This window comes from Chiloscyllium punctatum, chromosome 14 (assembly GCF_047496795.1).
Source record: "Chiloscyllium punctatum isolate Juve2018m chromosome 14, sChiPun1.3, whole genome shotgun sequence".
NCBI classification, from domain to species: Eukaryota; Metazoa; Chordata; class Chondrichthyes; order Orectolobiformes; family Hemiscylliidae; genus Chiloscyllium; species Chiloscyllium punctatum.
Window position 1 is genome coordinate 11,013,349 of NC_092752.1, and position 20,715 is coordinate 11,034,063.

The 20,715-nt window shown below is 42.7% G+C and overlaps 1 protein-coding gene across 2 annotated transcripts in view; it reads left to right on the plus strand.

Annotated features, from left to right (window-relative positions):
- Positions 1–12,669: 12,669 nt before the first annotated feature.
- Positions 12,670–20,715, plus strand: part of LOC140485591 (alpha-synuclein-like) — an 82,805-nt gene continuing 74,759 nt past the window's right edge. Inside the window, exons 1-3 of one of the 2 annotated variants that reach the window (XM_072583871.1) lie at positions 12,670–12,924; positions 13,037–13,173; positions 14,252–14,293. In XM_072583871.1, the coding sequence (XP_072439972.1) occupies positions 13,053–13,173; positions 14,252–14,293 (163 nt within the window). In that variant the 5' untranslated portion in view covers positions 12,670–12,924; positions 13,037–13,052. The remainder of the gene's footprint in view (positions 12,925–13,036; positions 13,174–14,251; positions 14,294–20,715) is intronic. The other variant, XM_072583869.1, reaches the window with a different exon arrangement.

Here is a 20,715-nt window from a genome sequence, read left to right on the forward strand (position 1 = left end):
AAAGAGAACATGGGTGAGGAATTCCTTTTTCTGACTCCTGTCTTCCCATTAGCCCTCTATCCACCAAATACACTTTCTCTCTTTTTATCTCTCTTTCTCTTATGGAGCATAAGTCCATTCAATGGCTCCAGATGCCCTCCTTCACCATCCCCATTGGCTGCTTGAGTACATCAATCAAAGGCACTCAATGCCCAATCTTGGGATTGGAATTTGGGAAGGAGCAGCCATCACCCTATCATTACAATTGATCCCACAATATCTCTCCCTCCCCACCCACATTACTTACCTGTAGCTTGGGCCACTTTATGGTTCTGAGAATCCTTAAGTGTACTTCTGGCTACAGCCACCACATTGCTAATGGCAGTGGCAATCGCAAGAGCTTCCAACCTCTGAATGGTCTCTTGATTGGCTGCAGTCCTTCCCCTGGTGTGTTGATTTCAGGCAAAGGCTATTTGTGGCCTGATTAGCTGATTGGTTGGGTTTTGGTGTGGAGAAAATATAGAGAATCACCAGGAGACACAGCAAGTCCCTCAAGAAGTAGGTCTTTTATTTGCAAACAAAAAACCGTGACATTGAGAAAGCAGATTCTCGAATGCCCACAAACCTCAGAGTCCGTGGATTTTTTTAAAATCATGTTTCTATTAGGTTATCAGCATGTCCAACTATATTAGTCAAAGTACCTCACTCTAGCTACATAATAAACCAGTGCTGTTAGTTCCCATTATCTCTTTAGTTGTACATTCTACTTAATGTTATTCTTATGTCACGGTTAGATATTTAGTGCTAACACTTGCAACGATGGTCTTTCATTCCAGATCCTACTTAATATTTTCCTAATGTCATGATTAGATATTTATTATCAGCTCTGCTACAGTGATCGTCCATTCCAGACTAACCTGTCATGCTAGATATTTAGCTATTCCATCTATTACAATAGTCTCCTGTCTCAAGCTAACTCTACTAACTATTAATTAGGTATTTTAGTATCATGTCCCAAACATTTATGGTCCCAATCCTGTCATAATAACACTTAACAGAGAAACTTGCTTCATTACTTGTGTTATCTCATCTCATCATAGTGACCTTTCAGCCTTAACCTTACTCTGCTAATTGGTGTAAGAGCGTTCCACTATGCTTATCCCATCTTGTCTACCACAGTGCCAGTGGAAGACAAGATGGGATAAGCATAGTAGAATGCTCCACTTGATTGCCAGTGGTCTTCATGCTTTAACTCTTCCCATGCTTTAATGTTCTTTATTTTCTATAGTCTCCACCCAAACGGCAAGATTACTGATGCCACAACAAGACACAGAAATGTACAAACTAGTAGCAGAAGTAAGCTATTCGGCCCTTCAAGCCTATTCCACCATACTATGAGAGTATGGCTGATCTATGATCTAACTCCCATGTACCTGCCTTTGGCCCATATCCCTTCTTACGTTTGCTTAATAAAAAAATTATCTATCTCAGATTTAAAGTTAACAGCTGATCCAGCCTCAACTGTGGAAGAGAGTTCTAAACATCTTCCACCCTTTGTGTATAGAAGTGCTCCCTAACTTCTTTCCTGAATGGTCTGGCACTAATCCTCAGGCTATGCCACGTGGTTCGAGAATCTCCAACAAATGGAAATGGTTTATCTTTATCTAACCTGTATTTTCCTGTTCATATCTTGAAGACTTCAAGCAGCTCATCCTTTAATCTTCTAAATTCTAGAGCAAACAGGCCGAATCTCTCCTCATAACTTCAACTCTAAAATCAGGTATCATTCTTGTAACCGTATATTATACTCCCTCCAAGACCAGTATATCTTAAGATGTAGTGCACAGAACTACTTACCATAATCCAAGCGGAGGTTAACCGGGGTTTTTGTATAACTGCAGCATAACCTTTATATCCCTTAGTGCCAGTCTTCTAGATATAAAGGCCATTACACAAACTTAATGTTTCAGGTTGGTGAATTTTCACCAGAACTGGAAAAAGTTAGAGATATCATAAGTTTAAAGAAAGCACAGAAGGAAGATAAGTGGAGAAGGAAACAATAGGAGGGAAGATCAGAGACTGTGTAGTGATTTAACAAGGTCAGCCAGGTGGACTTCATAGATTATGAATTCCCTGAGTGGGGCAGTTAACCTGGTCCAATCAGGGAGTCCTGGTTGACAGATTTAAATGGGACTGTTTATTTTGATTTAGTCCCTACCCTCCCCTTCACTGTTTTGATCACACAGCATTGCCCTGTGGTTTGAAGGGCAGTGCTTGTCACTGGCCACTCGGGTGTCTTTCCTATCTTCCTGGTGGTGGAAATTGAATAAAGATTCGTGCACTAAAGAAAAAAAAAAAAAAATTAAATGGGACTGTTTATTTTGATTTAGTCCCTACCCTCCCCTTCACTGTTTTGATCACACAGCATTGCCCTGTGGTTTGAAGGGCAGTGCTTGTCACTGGCCACCCGGGTGTTTTTCCTATCTTCCTGGTGGTGGAAATTGAATAAAGATTTGTGCACTTTGTGTCTTTTCACTGTGTCTCACATCTACACACACACACACCATGAGTGCTGGGGGAAAAAATAAGCACTACCGCACTTAGGCGGTAGTGTGGGGGTTAAAATAAGAAAAAAAAAAGAAAATTTAAAAAAATTAAAAAAAGAAAAAGAAAGAAAAAAAAATTAAATGGGACTGTTATTTTGATTTAGTCCCTCCCCTCCCCTTCACCTTTTTGATCACACAGCATTGCCCTTTGATGTGAAGGGCAGTGCTTGTCACTGGCCACTTGTGTGTTTTCCTATCTTCCTGGTGGTAGAAATTGAATAAAGATTCGTGCACTTCGTGTCTTTCACTGCGTCTCACAGCTGTACACACACACACCATGGGTGCTGGGGAAAAAATAAGCACTACCACAGTTAGGCGGTAGTGTGAGGGTTAAAGGAAAAAGAGAAAAAAAGAAAGAAAGAAAAAAATATATATATATATAACCAGGAGATTCATACAGCAAGAAAAACAAAGGAAAAAAAGAAAAAAAAAGAATAAACAGGAGTGTATAAATAAAAAAAAAATTAAATGGGACTGTGTGAAGGGCAGTGCTTGTCACTGGCCACTCGGGTGTTTTTCCTATCTTCCTGGTGGTGGGAATTGAATAAAGATTCGTGCACTTTGTGCCTTTCACTGTGTCTCACATCTACACACACACACAGCATGGGTGCTGGGGAAAAAATTAAGCACTACCACAGTTAGGCATTAGTGTGGGGGTTAAAAAAAAATAAATGAACAGGAGACGCATTGCCCTTAAAAAAAATTAAATGGGACTGTCAGAGTTTCTCTCACCCTGAGACCTGGCTCTGAGGAAGTCGGACCAGTGTCAAGTACCAAGCACAGGAAAATAAAAGGTGACTTGGTGATGAGTTACTGATAACTCTGTGGAGTTATCTCAGATTGGGTGGTCGTAAAGGTGATTAAATGACAAAAGAGGATAACGCTGAAAGGCAAAGGAAGATGGTAGGAGAGCAAGGGAAAAACAGAAACTGGCTCCAGAGGAGGTATAATGACAAATGCAAAATAATAATCAATGATTGCTGTTCAATAGAATGAAAACAGTGGTTATGATGTGAAATGGTTGAACTTTGTATTGAAGCTGAAATCTTTAACATGTTTAACCAAAAGAGGAGGTCCTTTTCCATTTAGTTTCAACAGAATACACTCGAAGGCTGAGAATAGAAAGGTCAGATTGGGAATGGATACAAGAAGTTGAATGATCTGAAGCTCGGGGTTACTTGTATTTTGAGTAGGGCCTGAGCTCCTTAGAGGCTGGCAAATGTCTCATAATGTTGACTGAGTAAAGAGAAGAAACCTTTATCACTCAGCAAGTGGTTAGGGTATGGAATGTACTGCCTGGAAATGTGGTGAAGGCGGGTTCAATTGAGATGTTCAAGAGGGTATTGGATGCTTTATTCTGAATAGTAATAGGATGCAGGAATTTGGGGAAAGGACAGGAAAATGACACTAGATATTAGAGACAAAAAAATCTGTAGATGCTGGAATCCAAAACAAATAGGCAGGTGGCTGGAAGAACATAGCAAGCCAGACAGCATCAGGAGGTGGAGAAGTCGATGTTTTGGGTGTAACCCTTCTTCAGGATTGCACGTTACAGAAGGGTTACACCTGAAATGTCAACTTCTCCACCTCCTGATGCTGCCTGGCCTGCTGTGTTCTTTCAGCCTCCTGCCTGTCTATATTACATAATAGAGTCAGACTAGATAACAGAGGCAGTACAAGCAGAATAGATCAATTAGCCTCTTTTTGCACTATTATAATTCTGTGAAGATCTGCACCAATAAAAAAAGTTTTTAAAATGGCATCTCTTTAAATGTGGTATAAACAACTGCAACAATGCATACTTATTGAATATTGCATTTATCCACTTGGTGATTTCCAAGAACTATGTTTTTCCCACACTTTCTGTTTGTAATGATTTTAATGAGCTATCAACCTCTGCACATCAAGTAAAAGCAGAAGGTGGAAAGCATTGGTTTTCATGTTAAAAACATATAATTCCTATTGATATCCAAGCAATGAGCACAGAGCTATGAAATTTCTCCTGTAATTCCATACATAAAGGTGCACCTCCTTGATTTTAGAATTGCTAAGCCATAGTCACTTTGACCTTCTGGCAATGATGACAAATGGTTTGTATTGTGATAAAGTAATAATGCTTTGTTTTCCTTTCACCTGAAGAAAGGAATTATTACATTCTGAAGTGCTTACTGAAGTATTAGATGACAATGCCAAAGAAGCTGACCAGCGATTCGAGTCTCTCATGCTTCAGGCTGTAAGTGAGCATGGCAGATTCATTGTGTTACTCTGATTTACAAAACCTTTTCCCAACTATAACCATCATGTGACTGGAATTGGTAATGATGTCTTCCTGGAATTCAGTTTGAAAAACATGCAACGAGACGTTAAACATAGATTCTGGTAATTTTTCACCTTTATGTTCTTGTTGCAGAACAATCCTTAAACACACAATCTGGACTTGTGCCTTTATCCTTTTCCACCTATCCACTCCACCCTCTCCTCCCTGACCTATCACCTTCATCCCCTCCCCCACTCACCCATTGTACTCTATGCTACTTTCCCCCCACCCCCACCCTCCTCTAGCTAATCTCTCCACGCTTCAGGCTCACTGCCTTTATTCCTGATGAAGGGCTTTTGCCCGAAACGTCGATTTCGAAGCTACTTGGATGCTGCCTGAACTGCTGTGCTCTTCCAGCACCACTAATCCAGAATCTGGTTTCCAGCATCTGCAGTCATTGTTTTTACCACCTTTATAATTTTAGTCTGCAATGCCTGAGCCAATAAATACACTGATAATGGTGGCAAAACAGTGTGTGTTCAATATTGTTAGTCCTCTGAAACTGATAGCAATTTCTGCAAGACTACTCATGCGCCAGATTACATGGAAATCCAGAAGTGGCTGTCATACTGTTCCAGAGATTATGCCATTGAATCACACCTGCCCACCCAACGCCCCCATTCTGAGATCAATAGAAAATCAGTAAACATGTGGGAATTTTCACATTGACATTGTTCACCAGACAATTAAAAAATTGAACTATTAAGAGACAAATATTAGGTAAAGTTTCTTTACATGAAGACAAATCAATATTTGAGTAAACAAAAACAGAAATCGCTGGAAAATTCAGCATGTCTAGCATCATCTGTGGTGGGGAAAACAGAGCAAATGTTTATTAAGGCGAAAGTAAGGACTGCAGATGCTGAAGATTACAGTCGAGAGTGTGGTGCTGGAAAAGCACAGCAGGTCAAGCAGCATCTGAAGAGCAGGAGAATCGACGTTTCAAGCAAAAGCCCTTCATCAGAGTTAATGATTTTTAAGTCCAGTGACTGTAAAGTTTGGAGTGATCTTCCAGACAAAGCAGTGGACACAAGGCTCCTGGAATTTATATTTGGTTGGTCCTATGCCCACTTGTCCCATAATGCAGTGCAATTACCTTTTCAGCAGTCTCTCAACTATTTTATATGTAGGGTAAACTACATATAAAATAGTTGTTGATATAGTTCCAGATTTTTGCGCAGTCACCATCATGAAATTTATTTTCTTTTTGTCCATTTAGTGTTTTTAAGAAGGTTTCATTTTTAATTTGTTGTAATTAGAGTTACACATGCTGCTTCTAATATATTTTCACCTTTGTGAAAGCTGAGACTGTGATATTTTCCAGTGGTTGTTTGAGGATCTACAGAAGAGGCACTGTTCTTAGATAACAAGAAGTTTTATTACAGAATAACAATATGTACAACCATATTTGGTCAGGCATAACTACCAGAACCTTCCGGAATTGGTCCAGATATATCTGTTCCCTCCAAACACTTATCTCCATCCATAGATTGAGTATAACCTCAGTAAAAGTGTGGTACAAATGTAAAGTGAACATTAACTGTTTCAGAATCATTACCATATGCAAAACCTCCCTCCCAAGCCTTTTTTTTCCCATTGTTAACTCAATATTCAATCATGGAGGTAACTATATCAGACTTACCATGGCCCTATCTGCTCTCAGGTTTCTGGTTTTACAATTGTAGGTGGTATGTTCTGATTTCACACCCTCGTCAGATTGCACTCTCTTCACATTTGAAACAACGGTCCTCTTGCTTCAGGATTATTAACCCTCATTCTGATCTATGGATTATTTCACCATTGAAGAATCTCTTTATCTCTTCCATCTTCTTCATAGATGACCATATTCCTTGTGCACCTTGTTGTTAATCCAAAACCTTATGTGGAGGTACCGTTAACCTCCTGAATTTCCTTCCTGGAAGAAGCTGATCCGTTGAAAAGATTACATCCTTCCTTGTCATATCCTGGATTTCTGGACCAAGTAATATCTTTCTCACTGGAAATAGTAGAGAGCCCTTTGATTTTGCAGTAAATTTTCAGTTTTTTTTCCAGCTTGACAATGTGCTGAATCTGTGAACGTCAATCTTTCTCGCATAGAGTCTGAAGCGGTTTATCTCCCTGGAGTTATCAGTCAACAAGGACATCTTCACTCAGCTTTGTTGCTTGTTTGGTGAAGTAAATTTTTTTCAAAATATTGATCGTGTTACTGAAAGATTGTTATGCAGTCAGCGATATGCTCATCACTGGCATTGGCTGCTTTGTTGGTTAAAGAGGATCAGTGAAATATTCCTGAGGATTGTGCTGCTCATTCCTCTTCTCAGTACTCACTTATTCTCACAGGTTTTTGCTGGGCGTTTGCTTCTGACCTGCCTCCATTGATGACAGGGCTGTTTTGCAAACTCGCCATCCCTGTATAATTGCCACCCCAATCCCGCCACATGACGAAACTGGAATGGCTTCTGTGCTGATTCCTCAATCATACTGAAACCTTGCCACCATTCCCTCAATCCTTCTTTCCCCAACAGCTCAGTTACTGACATCTTGGTGGAAACATTAGCCAGATTAAAATTTGGAGCAAGTGCTGGTGAGCACACCACTGCCGTGTTTCCACAGCTGATCGAGGGAGAAAACTCCCAGGTCACTGGAACTCGGAGGACTACTGAAGATCAGGCACCTGCTCAGCCCCAGGCAGGTCAGGAGTCTGTCCGCAATGTATAACTTCACTGATGTGCACAAGCAGACACAAGAGCAATAGGCATGTTTGTCAGGGACCCTGGGCAACCTGACCCAAAGGTTGTGGGACTGCAGTAATACAGTTGGGACCATGCTGCCTCAGACGTGCGAGTGTTTGGCTGCATCCGCAAGATGGCACTCCATCACTCTAGCCATTGCTGCTCAGCACCAGCAGCAAGGTAACAAGGAGACAAGGGGCCTTGAGCTCCTTCCAGGAGCCCCTTCTCCACAAGGAGGCAAGGCAGTGTCATCAACTAGGGAAGGAATCACACATTGGAAAACCCCAAACACCTCCTTTCAGGACACTCTAGAGGTCTTCCATCGCCATCCTGCCTACCATGCCTGTCAGTTCTGAACAAGGGTTACTGGGCCCAAAACACTAACTCTGCCTTCTCTCCATAGATTCTGCCAGAAATGCTGACTTTCTCCAGCAATGTCTGATCAAGGAAGGGTGTGTAGGTGGCACAGATGACATGTCACTGTAGATACGTAATCATATATGCTTACTGTTCTCCATTTGTTATGTGAGCAAATGCCTATCCATCCTCAACTGCTGTATTGAAAGAACAGAACTGAACTATCCTCGGAGCCACACAATATTATATGATCCAAGGTTTGAAGTAAGCATCTCCTGCACCATTCTCAATCTCTAGGAAATTCATTGGCAACAAGGGTGGTTCTTACTAGGCCACAGTGCATTGCTTGTGGATCTCAGTTATTAATGAGACTGATTCCTGGCTGTTGCCCAATGTGGTTAAGGAAGCTTGAGACAAGGATTTGAACTGTACACAGAAGGTTAATTCTTAAGGTTCACATAACATGTAATGTCCAAAGGTGTCTTTCAGCTTTACTGTATGGGTGCCTGTGTAATGCTCTTTCCCATTGAATGGCTTAATCACTCAAAATCAATCACTGACAGAAAGAAGCACTTATCCCATCCACGCTGGGTGTTGTGGCAGCTATTTTCAGTTCCATGGCACCATTGTTATCTATCAACCCTCATGCGGTGAGTCTCTGGCTCAGCCTCTCACGTGGTGAACCCTCAATATACACATTCTTTGCTTGTTATCCCTTGCTATCAACCCCCACCGACCCATCGATCTAAATCTTTACCTCCCCACTTTAACCCTCTAGTCCCAGGCTGGAAACATGTCAGATATTGTAGAGCACTGCTCCCTCTGAGGGAGGCCAGGGTGCCACTAATTGTTGATGACCCAAAGTCCCATATTACCACATTCTCTTCAATGTTCAACCGTGTCCCTGTTATATGATGCATTGTCCCCATTTCAAAGTTGAGAAGTGTGATGCAGGAAAAGCGAAGCAGGCCAGATAGCATCCGAGGAGCAGGAGAATCGACGTTTCGGGCAGTCTAGCACCACACTTTTCAACTGTCTCCTGCTCCTCGGATGCTGCCTGGCCTGTTGCGCTTTTCCAGCACCATACTTTTCGACTCAGGTCGCCAGCATCTGCAGACCTCACTTTCTCCTAGTTGTCCCCATTTCATAACTGCAATCCCTCTGCAAACCAGCATTCTGTCTCCAATTCCCACAATTAAGCTCACCAATTTTCCTCCCATAGCAATGACTCCTAATAATCATCCCCTTTTCGTTTTAGTGAATGGACCCCAGGACTGACAGTAGCCCATCCTATTGAGTGACTTCAATGGACAGCACCAAACGATGAGTGACCAGAGCCCTGACTGATAGTATGTACAAATCCTCAACTCCCTTCCCACAAGCCCCTGGGCTAGTTGCTCTAAACTCACAGGGATGACCATGACTTACTCACTGCACTGTAGACTCATAGACCCTGATCCTGACTGCCCTGAACAGTCAACTGACCATACTCTGATATTGGAAGCTGCCCTTGACTTACTGTGTAGGGATCCCCTGCTTGAAGGGTATATCCATTGACTTGACTGATGTCTACTTCTCTTAGACTTTGAGACATGACCATTTGCTGATACTATATATACTGTATATATAGTGTATTTGGTGTGTACACTGCTAGCCCTGAATGCAGGTGTGTGATTGACATATCATGGTGCTGTATGGCAATACGTCCACTCCTTAACTGATGACTGTTGACACAGTCGGTTCTGCTATAACACATTTCTTCAACGCAAATTAGCTTTAACGCGATTTTAAAATTTAGACCGTTATTTGTAGTACACAAAATGCCCTTACCTGTATTAGTTATAATATGATTCTGGCCCCATTAACTTAAATGTTGTGGCCAGTGTGAGATTTTCTTATAACGTGAGATCGCACAAGAAAGGAGCTATTGCGTTATATCAGAACTGACTGTAACTGGGTCAAAATGCCTGGCTTTCTGTTTGCACAAAAAACCAGGGAAACACTGATGAGCCTTTAAGCTCTGGCTGAAGTTCAAAAACGCAATGCAGAGATGCTGTGAGTGTGGATTTTGACACAAAGTGAATGAGCGCTAAGAGAGCGAACGAGAAGCCCTGAGACACTCCATGGAATAATCCATGATATGGGTACCTGTCCCTGCACATCAAGTCTTTTTGCAAAAGCATTGCAATGATAGGTACACTGCAAAGTGCAGTGTTGGAATGTAGAACCATATTGTAAGTGGATCAGAGTAATGCCATGATGATGTAGTGGGACTAGTAAGTATCAATGCCAATGTATGTAGACAGTGGCCAGATGCGGTCACTGCCTATGGAATGTACTGTATGATTTTGGTGCTGGTTGTCCAAGATGAAGGTACAAAGGGGCAAGTGACAATATGGAGTCGCCAGGTACCAACTGTGACTTTGTTGGGAATTTTCAGTGTCTAGTTCCATCTGGTTGCTGGGAGACTGGGAAACTGCACACTAATGGGATGGTAATACATCAAATAGGCCTCATGCTACTCACTGGTGAGAATCTCATCTCATTGTTCAACATTTGCATTTACTGAATGACAAAAAACTCTTTGCTGCCCACCTCATCTGATTTTCCCAACTTTCTCACCACAGGCTGTGTTGTTCAGGGGCAGGAAACTTCGGATGTCTGTGCACCAGAAAAGAAGATTAGAGTGAGTGTTGGTTGGAAGATTCCATCCCATGTATTCTATGTATCATCAGCGACAAACATATTAATTTTCCCAGACCTCGGGGTAAGGTTGAAATGGCATCAGAAGTGCCAATGTTTGACACAAGACTTTGCTAAGCGAGAGAGACAATTTACAGGTACTTCAGGGGGTGAAGTTTGGTGTAGACACCACGGGAATGACCCTACATGGGTAAGAGGTGTGGTTGACATGAAGGCAGGTCCAGTGACATACAAAGTTTGGGTAGGTGCAACGTTCCTGAACAAGCAAGTGGAAATTCCAAACATGCAAACAGTGCAGGAGGAAATCATGCTCGGCTCCTCAGCAGCCTTCCCAACTGTTCCAGAATCTATGGGTTCTCCATCCCTGTCAAGCATTGAAAATACCTCAGAATCTGAGATGGACACATTGGATATCGTCACCTCGACAACTTTGCCACCTGAAAAGGAAAATGAATTTCTTCCGAGATGGTCCAGGAGCAAGAGGTCAGAATCTGTATGTTACATGATTCCTGTACCAGAAGCAAAGTTGGAGGAATCTGACCAATGCCCCAGGAGGAGTTACAAAAAAAAACTGACCTCTCTCCTCAAACTCGGGTGGGGGACAGATGCAGTGATTGTAATGAGGTCAGCCAGGTAGACCTCACAGAATATGAGTTCCCTGATTGGACCAGACTACCAGCCCCAATCACGGAGCTCTGGCTGACAGATATTAACAGGAATCGAGAGTGTGGTGCTGGAAAAGCACAGCAAATCAGGCAGATCCGAGGAGCAGGAGAGTCGATGTTTCAGGCAAAAGCCAAAAGCCAATGATGAAGGGCTTTTGCCCGAAACATCGACTCTCCTGCTCCTCGGATGCTGTATGACCTGCTGTGTTTTCCAGCAACACACTCTTGACTCTAATCTCCAACATCTGCAGTGCTCACTTTTGCCTAGATAATAAAAGAGTGTCAAACATTCTGTTCACTCTGAGAGCTGGAGTAGTGTCAAGGACTCTCAATGGGTAAATAAGGGGTGACTTGGTGACAGGATACTGGCCTCTGTGGAGTTATTTCATTCATTGCAATCACTTGCAAGATTTGTTGAGACAATGTTCCATTGTTGAAGTGTCACATCTACATTCCCTCACATATTAACACAGAAAATCTTGGAGAAACAATTCCCTCAGCAAATATTAATACAATTACTTCATCCCTCACAGGCCATACTTTAATGATTTTTTCTTCCCACAGTACAATCAGCATCTTATTTTACACTGACTTTGTTTTTCATTGCATGGAATGAAAAATTAATTCAATGTGACTAGTGACTATTTCTTTCTGCTCTATTTAGCATTTACACTTCCCCAGATGGCAAAAGTCACCAGTTTTTGTGAGGCTGCTCCTTGTGACTTTGCACACAACACATTAAGAAAAATTAAAAATTACTATCAAAATATTACAGAAACAACACAATTATTGAGGAGGCTTTTTTAATGCTGTCAGTACATGAAATCATTTAATTTGACATAAGAAACAAAAATAAGACCAGCAATTAATTTAAAATCTCAAAGAAATGTTCATTTTCACCTGCCTGGTTATGATTGTCAAGAAATTACATTAAATTAAACCCTATCACAGTAATGGAGGGAAGAGAGTCTCTGTAGTTTTTTTTACACACGCTATATTAATAGCAAATCTACCAGACACTACAAAAAAGGTAAACGTGTTAAACATATATTGCTGTGCATTTCTCCATTTGAAAGATTTGAAATACTGCAGGGCTCTAATCTTCAGCGCACATGGCAACAGAGGAATAATTTCCACAGGCGAGACAGATCCAACCTTCAATAGAAGTTGTTGATGTGTTTTATGTAAATGTTGGAGCCGAGGGCGTAGAGGAAGAGAGAAAAGTGGAGGGGAGGGGGCGGGGTTGGGTGGTCGTTTGTCCCACTGGTGGTGGGAGGTGGGTTGGAATCGAGAGATGAAAGTCCTTCACACCAACAAATCAGGAAGCACGTTTGCCTTCTTCAGATCGGGACGCAGTGGGGAGAAGCTGGGCTGCTGAGTTGGAGTCAGAGCCAATCGGTTCCAACACCAGGCGCTGGGGTGTTCGGTAGTTTCAGCTTCGCGCTGCGTTTAGCTCAGCCATCCTAAACCAAACCTCGATGCTGCAGTGATGTACTGAACGGCTGGGGAAATTATTTCTCTTTCTCTCTCTCTCTCTCTCTCTCTCTGCCAAATAAAACCAAACGGTAAACTTGTCCATTGCGTTTGTGGTTCTATGAGATTTTAGATGGTTTCAATCATTGTGGATGCTACTTATTGTGTGATCTCTCTCCCTCTCTCTCTCTCTCTTTCGTTCAGTGACCAAAGAGTAGCCATGGATGTTTTCATGAAAGGGCTGTCCAAGGCTAAGGATGGGGTAGTAGCAGCCGCCGAGAAAACGAAGCAGGGAGTGGCAGAGGCGGCGGGAAAAACGAAGGATGGGGTACTATATGTGGGTAGGTAGAAAAATTAATGTTTCACATGGCAAAGAAAATGCAATATTTGGCATGGAAAAACTCCATTCACCTAATCTTACACCTTGGAAGGGGGATGTGTAAGAAACCGGAGCATTAATAGAAAGCTTTTCTTTTCTTCTCTGGTAAGAACGTGTGTGTAAGTGGTTGCCAATCAGGGAGAAAGGATAGCTGACACTTCCAAATCCGAAATGTTTTAAGTTGTAGAGCAGCAAAGCATCAAGTGTTTGGATCCGCGAGGTAAAGAGATTTATATATATTATATATATATTACAAAAAGACTGGACTAATCCAGTGCAGTTTTGTAAAATGTAAACTGTTGGGTGCTAAAAAGGAATCCATTTTTTTCCAACAAATTAATACGAGTGTAGCATTAGATATGTGTTAAATTCGAGGAGGGGGAAGGTTAGCGTCAAGGTCATTTCACTGCTGAATTATGAGGACCTTTTCTGCTGTGTGCACCGAGATTGAGACATTGACCTGTGTCAGTGTAAGGTCAATTTCATTCATTTCCCGGAATTTGAAATTTTAAGAAAATAAAACCAGAATTTGATTTATTTTTCCACTAATTTAAGGTTTTGCCCTTGCCCTCCCGTGCCTTTCTTGCACTAACCTCAGAGCTGTGATCATTATTAGTTTTGTTATTAAAAAACTGTTTGGACATGTTATGACATAGCTCAGGGGCAGATGGGATTTGAAGCTGTTTGCAGGCTGTCAGTTCTCCCGCGGTCCGTCCAAAGGGAGGAGAGAAGATGCAAGGGTGGGGATGGGGAGGGCAGAAGGTCCTGGGTGAGTGGAACAATGGCGTGTTTAACCCTTTCCTGACAGGTAGCTCCTTGCCCCGTGCTGTTTCCAAACCCCGTGGCTCTTCCCCAGGTGATCACCCACTTGTCAGTTTCGCCAGCTTGAACAGCTTTTGATAGTAGCTTTTAATTCCTTTCCACATAATGATGACTCAATTTGACCTGAACCTGGGGAAAGGGAATTTGCTGCTGTGATTTGTGACAATTTATTAATAGGGGTTTTTATATGTTTTCTTCTTAAATATATTTATCTCCAGGCTCCAGGACTAAGGAAGGTGTATTTCATGGCGTATCTTCAGGTATCAGTAATCAATAGAATTCTGTAATGTGGTGTGTGCTAGTCTCTTTGTCCACGTGTATGTGTCTGTCTGTCTGTTTCTAGGTACAGAATTAGGAACACAGAAAGAGGCCATTCTGCCTTCCATCCTGTTCTGCTATTCAATTCGATCATGGCTGACCTATAAGTGAGCTTGGTCCTGTAATCCTGAATGCTTCTGCTGTCAAAAATCCAATCTCCAGTTTGAAATTTTAAATTAAGTCATGGCCTCAAATGTTTTTGGTGGAGCAAGTTGGAGATTTGCACTGCACTTTGTTTGAAGAATTAGTTCTTGACACCACCCTTAATTAGCCTGGTTTAAATTTTAATTTGTGTTCTGCTCACTCTTTTCCCCCCCCGCCAGAGAAAGTACTCTGTCTCTCTCTCTCCTACCAACTCCTTTAATCATCTCAAATCATAATTTGAACACCCTTCATCTCTTGTACTCAAGGAAATACAAAGCAAGTATTTCTCATAAGTTAACTCTGTTAACCCCAATATGTACAATGGATCAGATTGGCTTGTCGAATCAATTTGAGTTTTCCTTTGATGCTACATCTGAGAGAAGAAACAGCCACTGTTGCAGGAAGCATTACGTGAATATCCTATACTTATTACTGGCTTTCTGAGCAGTGAGTGTGGTTTCACCACCAGACCACATGTTTAATGCCATTTCCTGTTGGCAGAACCTCCAATGTTGCACTGGTTTGCCTCTGGCATTGTGTGACCCATAAAACAAGGGAGAAGGAGATCCACATGGAGATTAAAGCTTGGCAGGCCGCTTGGACTATTTCTGTGTGATAAATTTCTATCCAATGCAGGTCACCATTGAGACAGAAAATGTTAGAAGATGTAAATCAAGATATGGTGACACTGGGGCTTGAAACTGCGAGAGTGCAGTGTACAGCCAACAATGTACCCTAGCTCTGTAGAGCTTGTGTGGATACAGATTAACTCAGTCTTAAAATTGCACCTTAAATGTTGCATCTTGTGTTTTACTGTTTACGTTTCCGGTGTTTAAGTGTCTGAATTAATTCCTTTAAGCATGTACAGAGAAAACCGGGACAAGCTGGTAAAAGGCAACCTCACGAAACCATTCTTCACACCAAGAGAAATTAACTTGTTTGATTTGGTTTTTCAGATGGTGCCAGAATCAAAAGTTGCAGATTTATTGAACTATTTTAAAATGATGAGTTCTGTGAGGTTGCCTTACCTGTGCAAAACTTGTAACAGAATTATTTGGAGTACTGTTGTGCTAAGGCGTTTTTGGTGTCTGTGACAAATCTGATATTTCCATATGTAGCAGTTTTCCATGTGACTACCACCACTTGCTAAACTTGTTGAAAATGGAAAAATGATCATGTGTATAAGTGCTGATGGATGTCAAACAGGCAGCAAGGAGCTGTCTCTCAGTGACATGTTTTGATTCACTCTCTGATCACTTTCCCTTCAATTTTTAATTTGAGTCTTGCTCCTTATGTTCCCTCATGGTACAGTTCTAAAGGCTATAACAGGCCCCTCTTACCTCATTCAACAGACTACTTATTTTGTGCCTGGGCATTGACTGGCAATAGGTAGATATCAAAGCCAAATAAACAATCGCTACGTTATAACAGGTTCGCAAACAAAGTTGGATTTTTGAACAATAATTTCTTGATGTCTGGTCTATTGACAGCACTGAGTCTCGCAGCAAAGACTTTTATCGTTTCCCTTGTTGCTGTTTATCAGCAGCTGTCCCCATTTATATCACTTGACTGGCATTTAGGAGCCTCTGATTGCTGCTGTCTGCATGAACTTGTTCCTCCTTTTCTACTTTGGAGACTTTTTGTTTACATTTGCAGAGGCTGGCATGTTGGAGAAGAAGCTTATTCCTCCCAGTGCCCACGGCAGCATTGGTTATGTAAGCAAATGATTTCCAGAATCTCAAGGCCAATTGATGTGGAAGGATAGCCATTGCAGCTTTGTATTTCAAAGAAAATAATCTAAGTCCAAGGGAAGATTTAATGCAGGTCTGCCACCAGTTTTTTTTTGTTTTCCCCAACACTACTGCCTAACTGCGGTAGTGCTTATTTTTCCCCCCGGCACCCATGTTGTGTGTGTGCAGGTGTGAGACACAGTGAAAGACTCAAGGTGCACAAATCTTTATTCAAATTTCCACCACCAGGAAGAAAGGAAGCACCTGAGTGGCCAGTAACAAGCACTGTCCTTCACATCAAAGGGCAATGCTGTGTGCTGCCACAAGTTGGTGGCCATTTGCCCATGATGCTTAGTGACCTCCAAGACAATCACTTAGTCAATGAGATGAGGGGATTATGATTAGATCAGATCCCCTACAGTGTGGAAACAGGCCTTCGGCCCATCAAGGTCCACACCAACCCTCCGAAGAGTAACCCACCCAGACCCATTTCCCTCTGACAAATGCACCTAATAATATGGGCAATTTACCATGGCCAATTCACCTGACCTGCACATCTTTGGACTGTGGGAGGAAACCCACGCAGACATGGGAAGAATGTGCAAACTCCACACAGTTACCCAAGGCTGGATTCAAACCTGGGACCCTGGTGCTGTGAGGCAGCAGTGCTAACCACTGAGCCACCGTGCCTCTACCTCTAGTTTGACTTCTCTCTCAAACAATGTGGATCTTCTCTGCAGTAATATATAGTTGATCAAGTTGGAATTGATGTACTAGGCTCACTCTGTAGGAGAAAGTGAGGACTGCAAATGCTGGAGATCAGAGTCAAAAAGTACAGTGCTGGAAAAGTACAGTTGGTCAGGCAGCATCTGAGGAGCAGGAGGGTCAGCATTTCGAGCATAAGCTCTTCATCAGGAATGTGGGGTGTGAGAGCCCAGGAGGGCAGAGAGATAAATGGGAGGGGGTTGGGGCTGGGGGGAAGGTAACTTGGAAGGCGATAGGTGGGTGTTAATGATAGATGGGAAGGGAGATGGACAGGTAGGACAGTTCCAGAGGGTGGTGCCGAGTTGGAGGGTTTGACCTGGGATGAGGTGGGAGAGGGAAGATGTGGAAACTAGTGAAATTGACATTGGTCCCGTATGGTTGGACAGTCCCAAGTCGAAAAATGAGGTGTTCTTCCTTCAGGCATTGGGTGGCTAGAATTTGGCAAGTGGAGGAGGCCCAGTACTTACTTGTCCTTGGCGGAATGGGAGGGGGAATTGAAGTGTTCAGCCACAGGGTGATGGGGTTGATTGGTGCATTACTCCCAGAGATGTTCTCTGAAATGTTCCGCAAGTTGGCATCCTGTCTCCCCAATGTAGAGGAGACCGCAGAGAGCAATGGACACAGTAGATGAGGTGTTTGCATGTGCAGGAAAATCTCTGCCGAATGTGGAAGAATCCTTTGGAGCCTTGGATGGAGGTGAGGGGGGGAGTTGTGGGCGCAGGTTTTACACCTCTTGTCGTGACGGGGGAAGGTGCCAGGAGTGGAGGGTGGGTTGATGGGGGGGGGGGAATGAACCTAACCAAGGAGTCATGGAGGGAATGGCCTCTGCGGAATGCTGAAAGTGGTGAGGAGGGAAATATGTCTCTAGTGGTGAGGCCTGACTGTAGGTGGCGGAAATGGCGGAGGATGGTGCATGTATCCAGGAAGTTGGTAGGATGGAAGGTTAGGACAAGGGGACTTCTGACCCTGCTGTAATTGGAGGAGTAGGGTTCAAGGGTGGAGGTGTGGGAAGTGGACCTCCGCCCTTGAGCCCCACCCCTCCAATCGCAAAAAGACAGAGCCTCACAGTCCTCACCATCCACCCCACCAACCTCCAGATGCAATGCATCATCCTCCACCATTTCCGGCACACACATTCAGAGCTCACCACCAGAGATATATTTCCTTCCCCACCATTTTCAGCTTTCCATAGAGGCCATTGCCTCCATGACTCCCTGGTTAGGTCCATGCTCCCAGCACCTTCCTTTACCATGACAAGAGGTGTAAAACCTGCACCCACATCTCCACCCTCACTTCCATCCAAGGGTCCAACTCCAAACACCTCATCTACTGTGTCCATTGCTCTCGATGTGATCCCCTCTACATTGGGGAGACAGGACGCCAATTTGCGGAATGTTTCAAAGAATATATGCAACAATCAACCCCACTGCCCTGTGGCCAAACACTTCAACTCGCCCTCCCACTCTGCCAACAACATGCAAGTCCTGGGCTGCCTCAACCGCCAAATTCTAGCCATCTGGCGCTTGGTGGAAGAACGCCTCATCTTCCGCCTTGGGACTGTCCAACCACATAGGATCAATGTTGACTTCACCAGCTTCCACACCACCCCTCCCCCACCTCATCCCAGATCCAACCCTCCAACTTGGAACTGTCCTACATGTCCATCCTCCTCCCCATCTATCCTCTCCACCCTCTATTCTGACCTATCACCATCTACCTATCACATTCCTAGCTACCTACCCACCAGCCCCACCCCCTCCCTTTTGTCTCTCAGACCCCTTGGGCACCCCCCCACGCCCCACATTTCTGATGAAGAGCTTATGCTCAAAATGTCAACTCTCCTGCTCCTCAGATGCTGCCTGACCTGCTGTGCTTTTCCAGCACCACACTTTTTAACTAGGCTCATTCTATTGCCTGCCTGTAGTGACAGGAAGAATAGAAAATATGCAAGAACTTTAAGGAGAAAAAATCTTTCAGAAATGTAAACCACTTATTATGGCTAATTTTCACCTGTTTGGGACTGAGCTGTTATTGACATGGTGATTGGTCCGAGGCAGGGACAACTAACATGTCAGAATAGAATTAATACTTTGTATTCTGCTGTTGATGTAACAGCTAGCTGTTGGTTGATTTGAGCTAACAGGTACAATGTACTAAAAATGAAGCATCTATATCTTGTTTTAACCGAGTCTGCTGTCCCCTTAAATCATATAAGGTGTATGAATTATGAGGCATTAGAAAGTGCCCCAACTGTATTTTATCCTGTGTTTTTGAACTTTGTTATAAATAGAATCCGTACAGCATGAAGACAGGCCATTTGGCCCATCAAGTCCATACCAACCCTCCAAATAGCATCCCACCCAGACCCACAACATCCCTGTAACCTTCCATTTCCCATGGCTAATCCACCTAACCTGCACATCCCTGAATATTTCAGGCAATTCAGCATTGCCAATCCACCAAACCTACACACATCTTTGGGCTGTGGGAGGAAACTGAAACACCTAGAGGAATCCCACATAGACACAGGGCAAATATACAAACTCTGCACAAACAGTCACCCAAGAGTGGAATTGAACCCAGTTCCCTAGCTGCTGTGAGGCAACAGTGCTAACCACTGAGCCACCCTGTTGCCTCAGCAATATGTTTGAGAGGAATTCTACTGGAAGATTCTCATATATATACAGCTTTTGGATGGCATGAATAATTTTGAATTGATAACAGATTTTTTTGTCAATGAGGTTGTCAGTTATGAATTTATATAATGTGTTGGCTGCAGGTTAAGAGGAACGAGTATTTCACTATTTTGGTTGCATTGAATCAAACACATTTTAGATAGCTCCCCACAAATAGAAGGAAGGAGCGCTGAATGTAGTAATAGTTTTTTTACAAGATACAAATTAACATTAGATTTAAAATCTTTTACTACTTACAATTTCAATGACCTGAATTAAGCAGTTTTTACTTTAATTAGTTATCTTTGCCACTGAAGGTGATCAGAAGTAATGACCTGCTGTGCTTTTCCAGCACCGCACTTTTTAACTAGGCTCATTCTATTGTCTGCCTGTAGTGACGGGGAGAATAGAAAACATGCAAGAACCTTTCTCCAAAACTAATGAACAGATATCAACAAAACTTGGCACACAGGGTATGACCCTGAATGGAAAACTGATTAGTTTTCTGCAGCAGAGCAGATCCAAATCCAGAACTGTTAAAATGATCAGTTAACATACAGACATATGAAATAGGAGCAGAAGTAGACCATTTAACCCCTTGAACCTGCTCTAGCACTCAATAAGATCATGACTAGTCCTGTCTCAAGTCCACAATCCCTCCCAACGCTGATAACTTTTGTGTCTCTTGCCAGTCAAGAATATTGGGAAATAGAAGTAATTGTCTTGTTTTTAAACAATGTTGCGTATATTTTGTTTAGAATATTGTTGGTTTATATTTAGGGTGGTGTTTATTTGAATTGCTGTGGATGAATTTGTCACGGTTGTCAAAAGGTGGGCAGAATATTCAGATCAGGTTGTTGGATTTGATTTGGCTTGAATCCTCTTCAGTCAGACGGAAGGTCTCGATGAAAAAATTTATTTTCAGTTTTATATCTCCAAAGCATCAACCAGCCAGAGAAAAGCACCAAGGAAGAGCTGTACAATTCTAATAACATTGTGTTAATACAGTGTGGTAAAGTTATGCACTCTACAAAGTGCCTTTCACCTGGT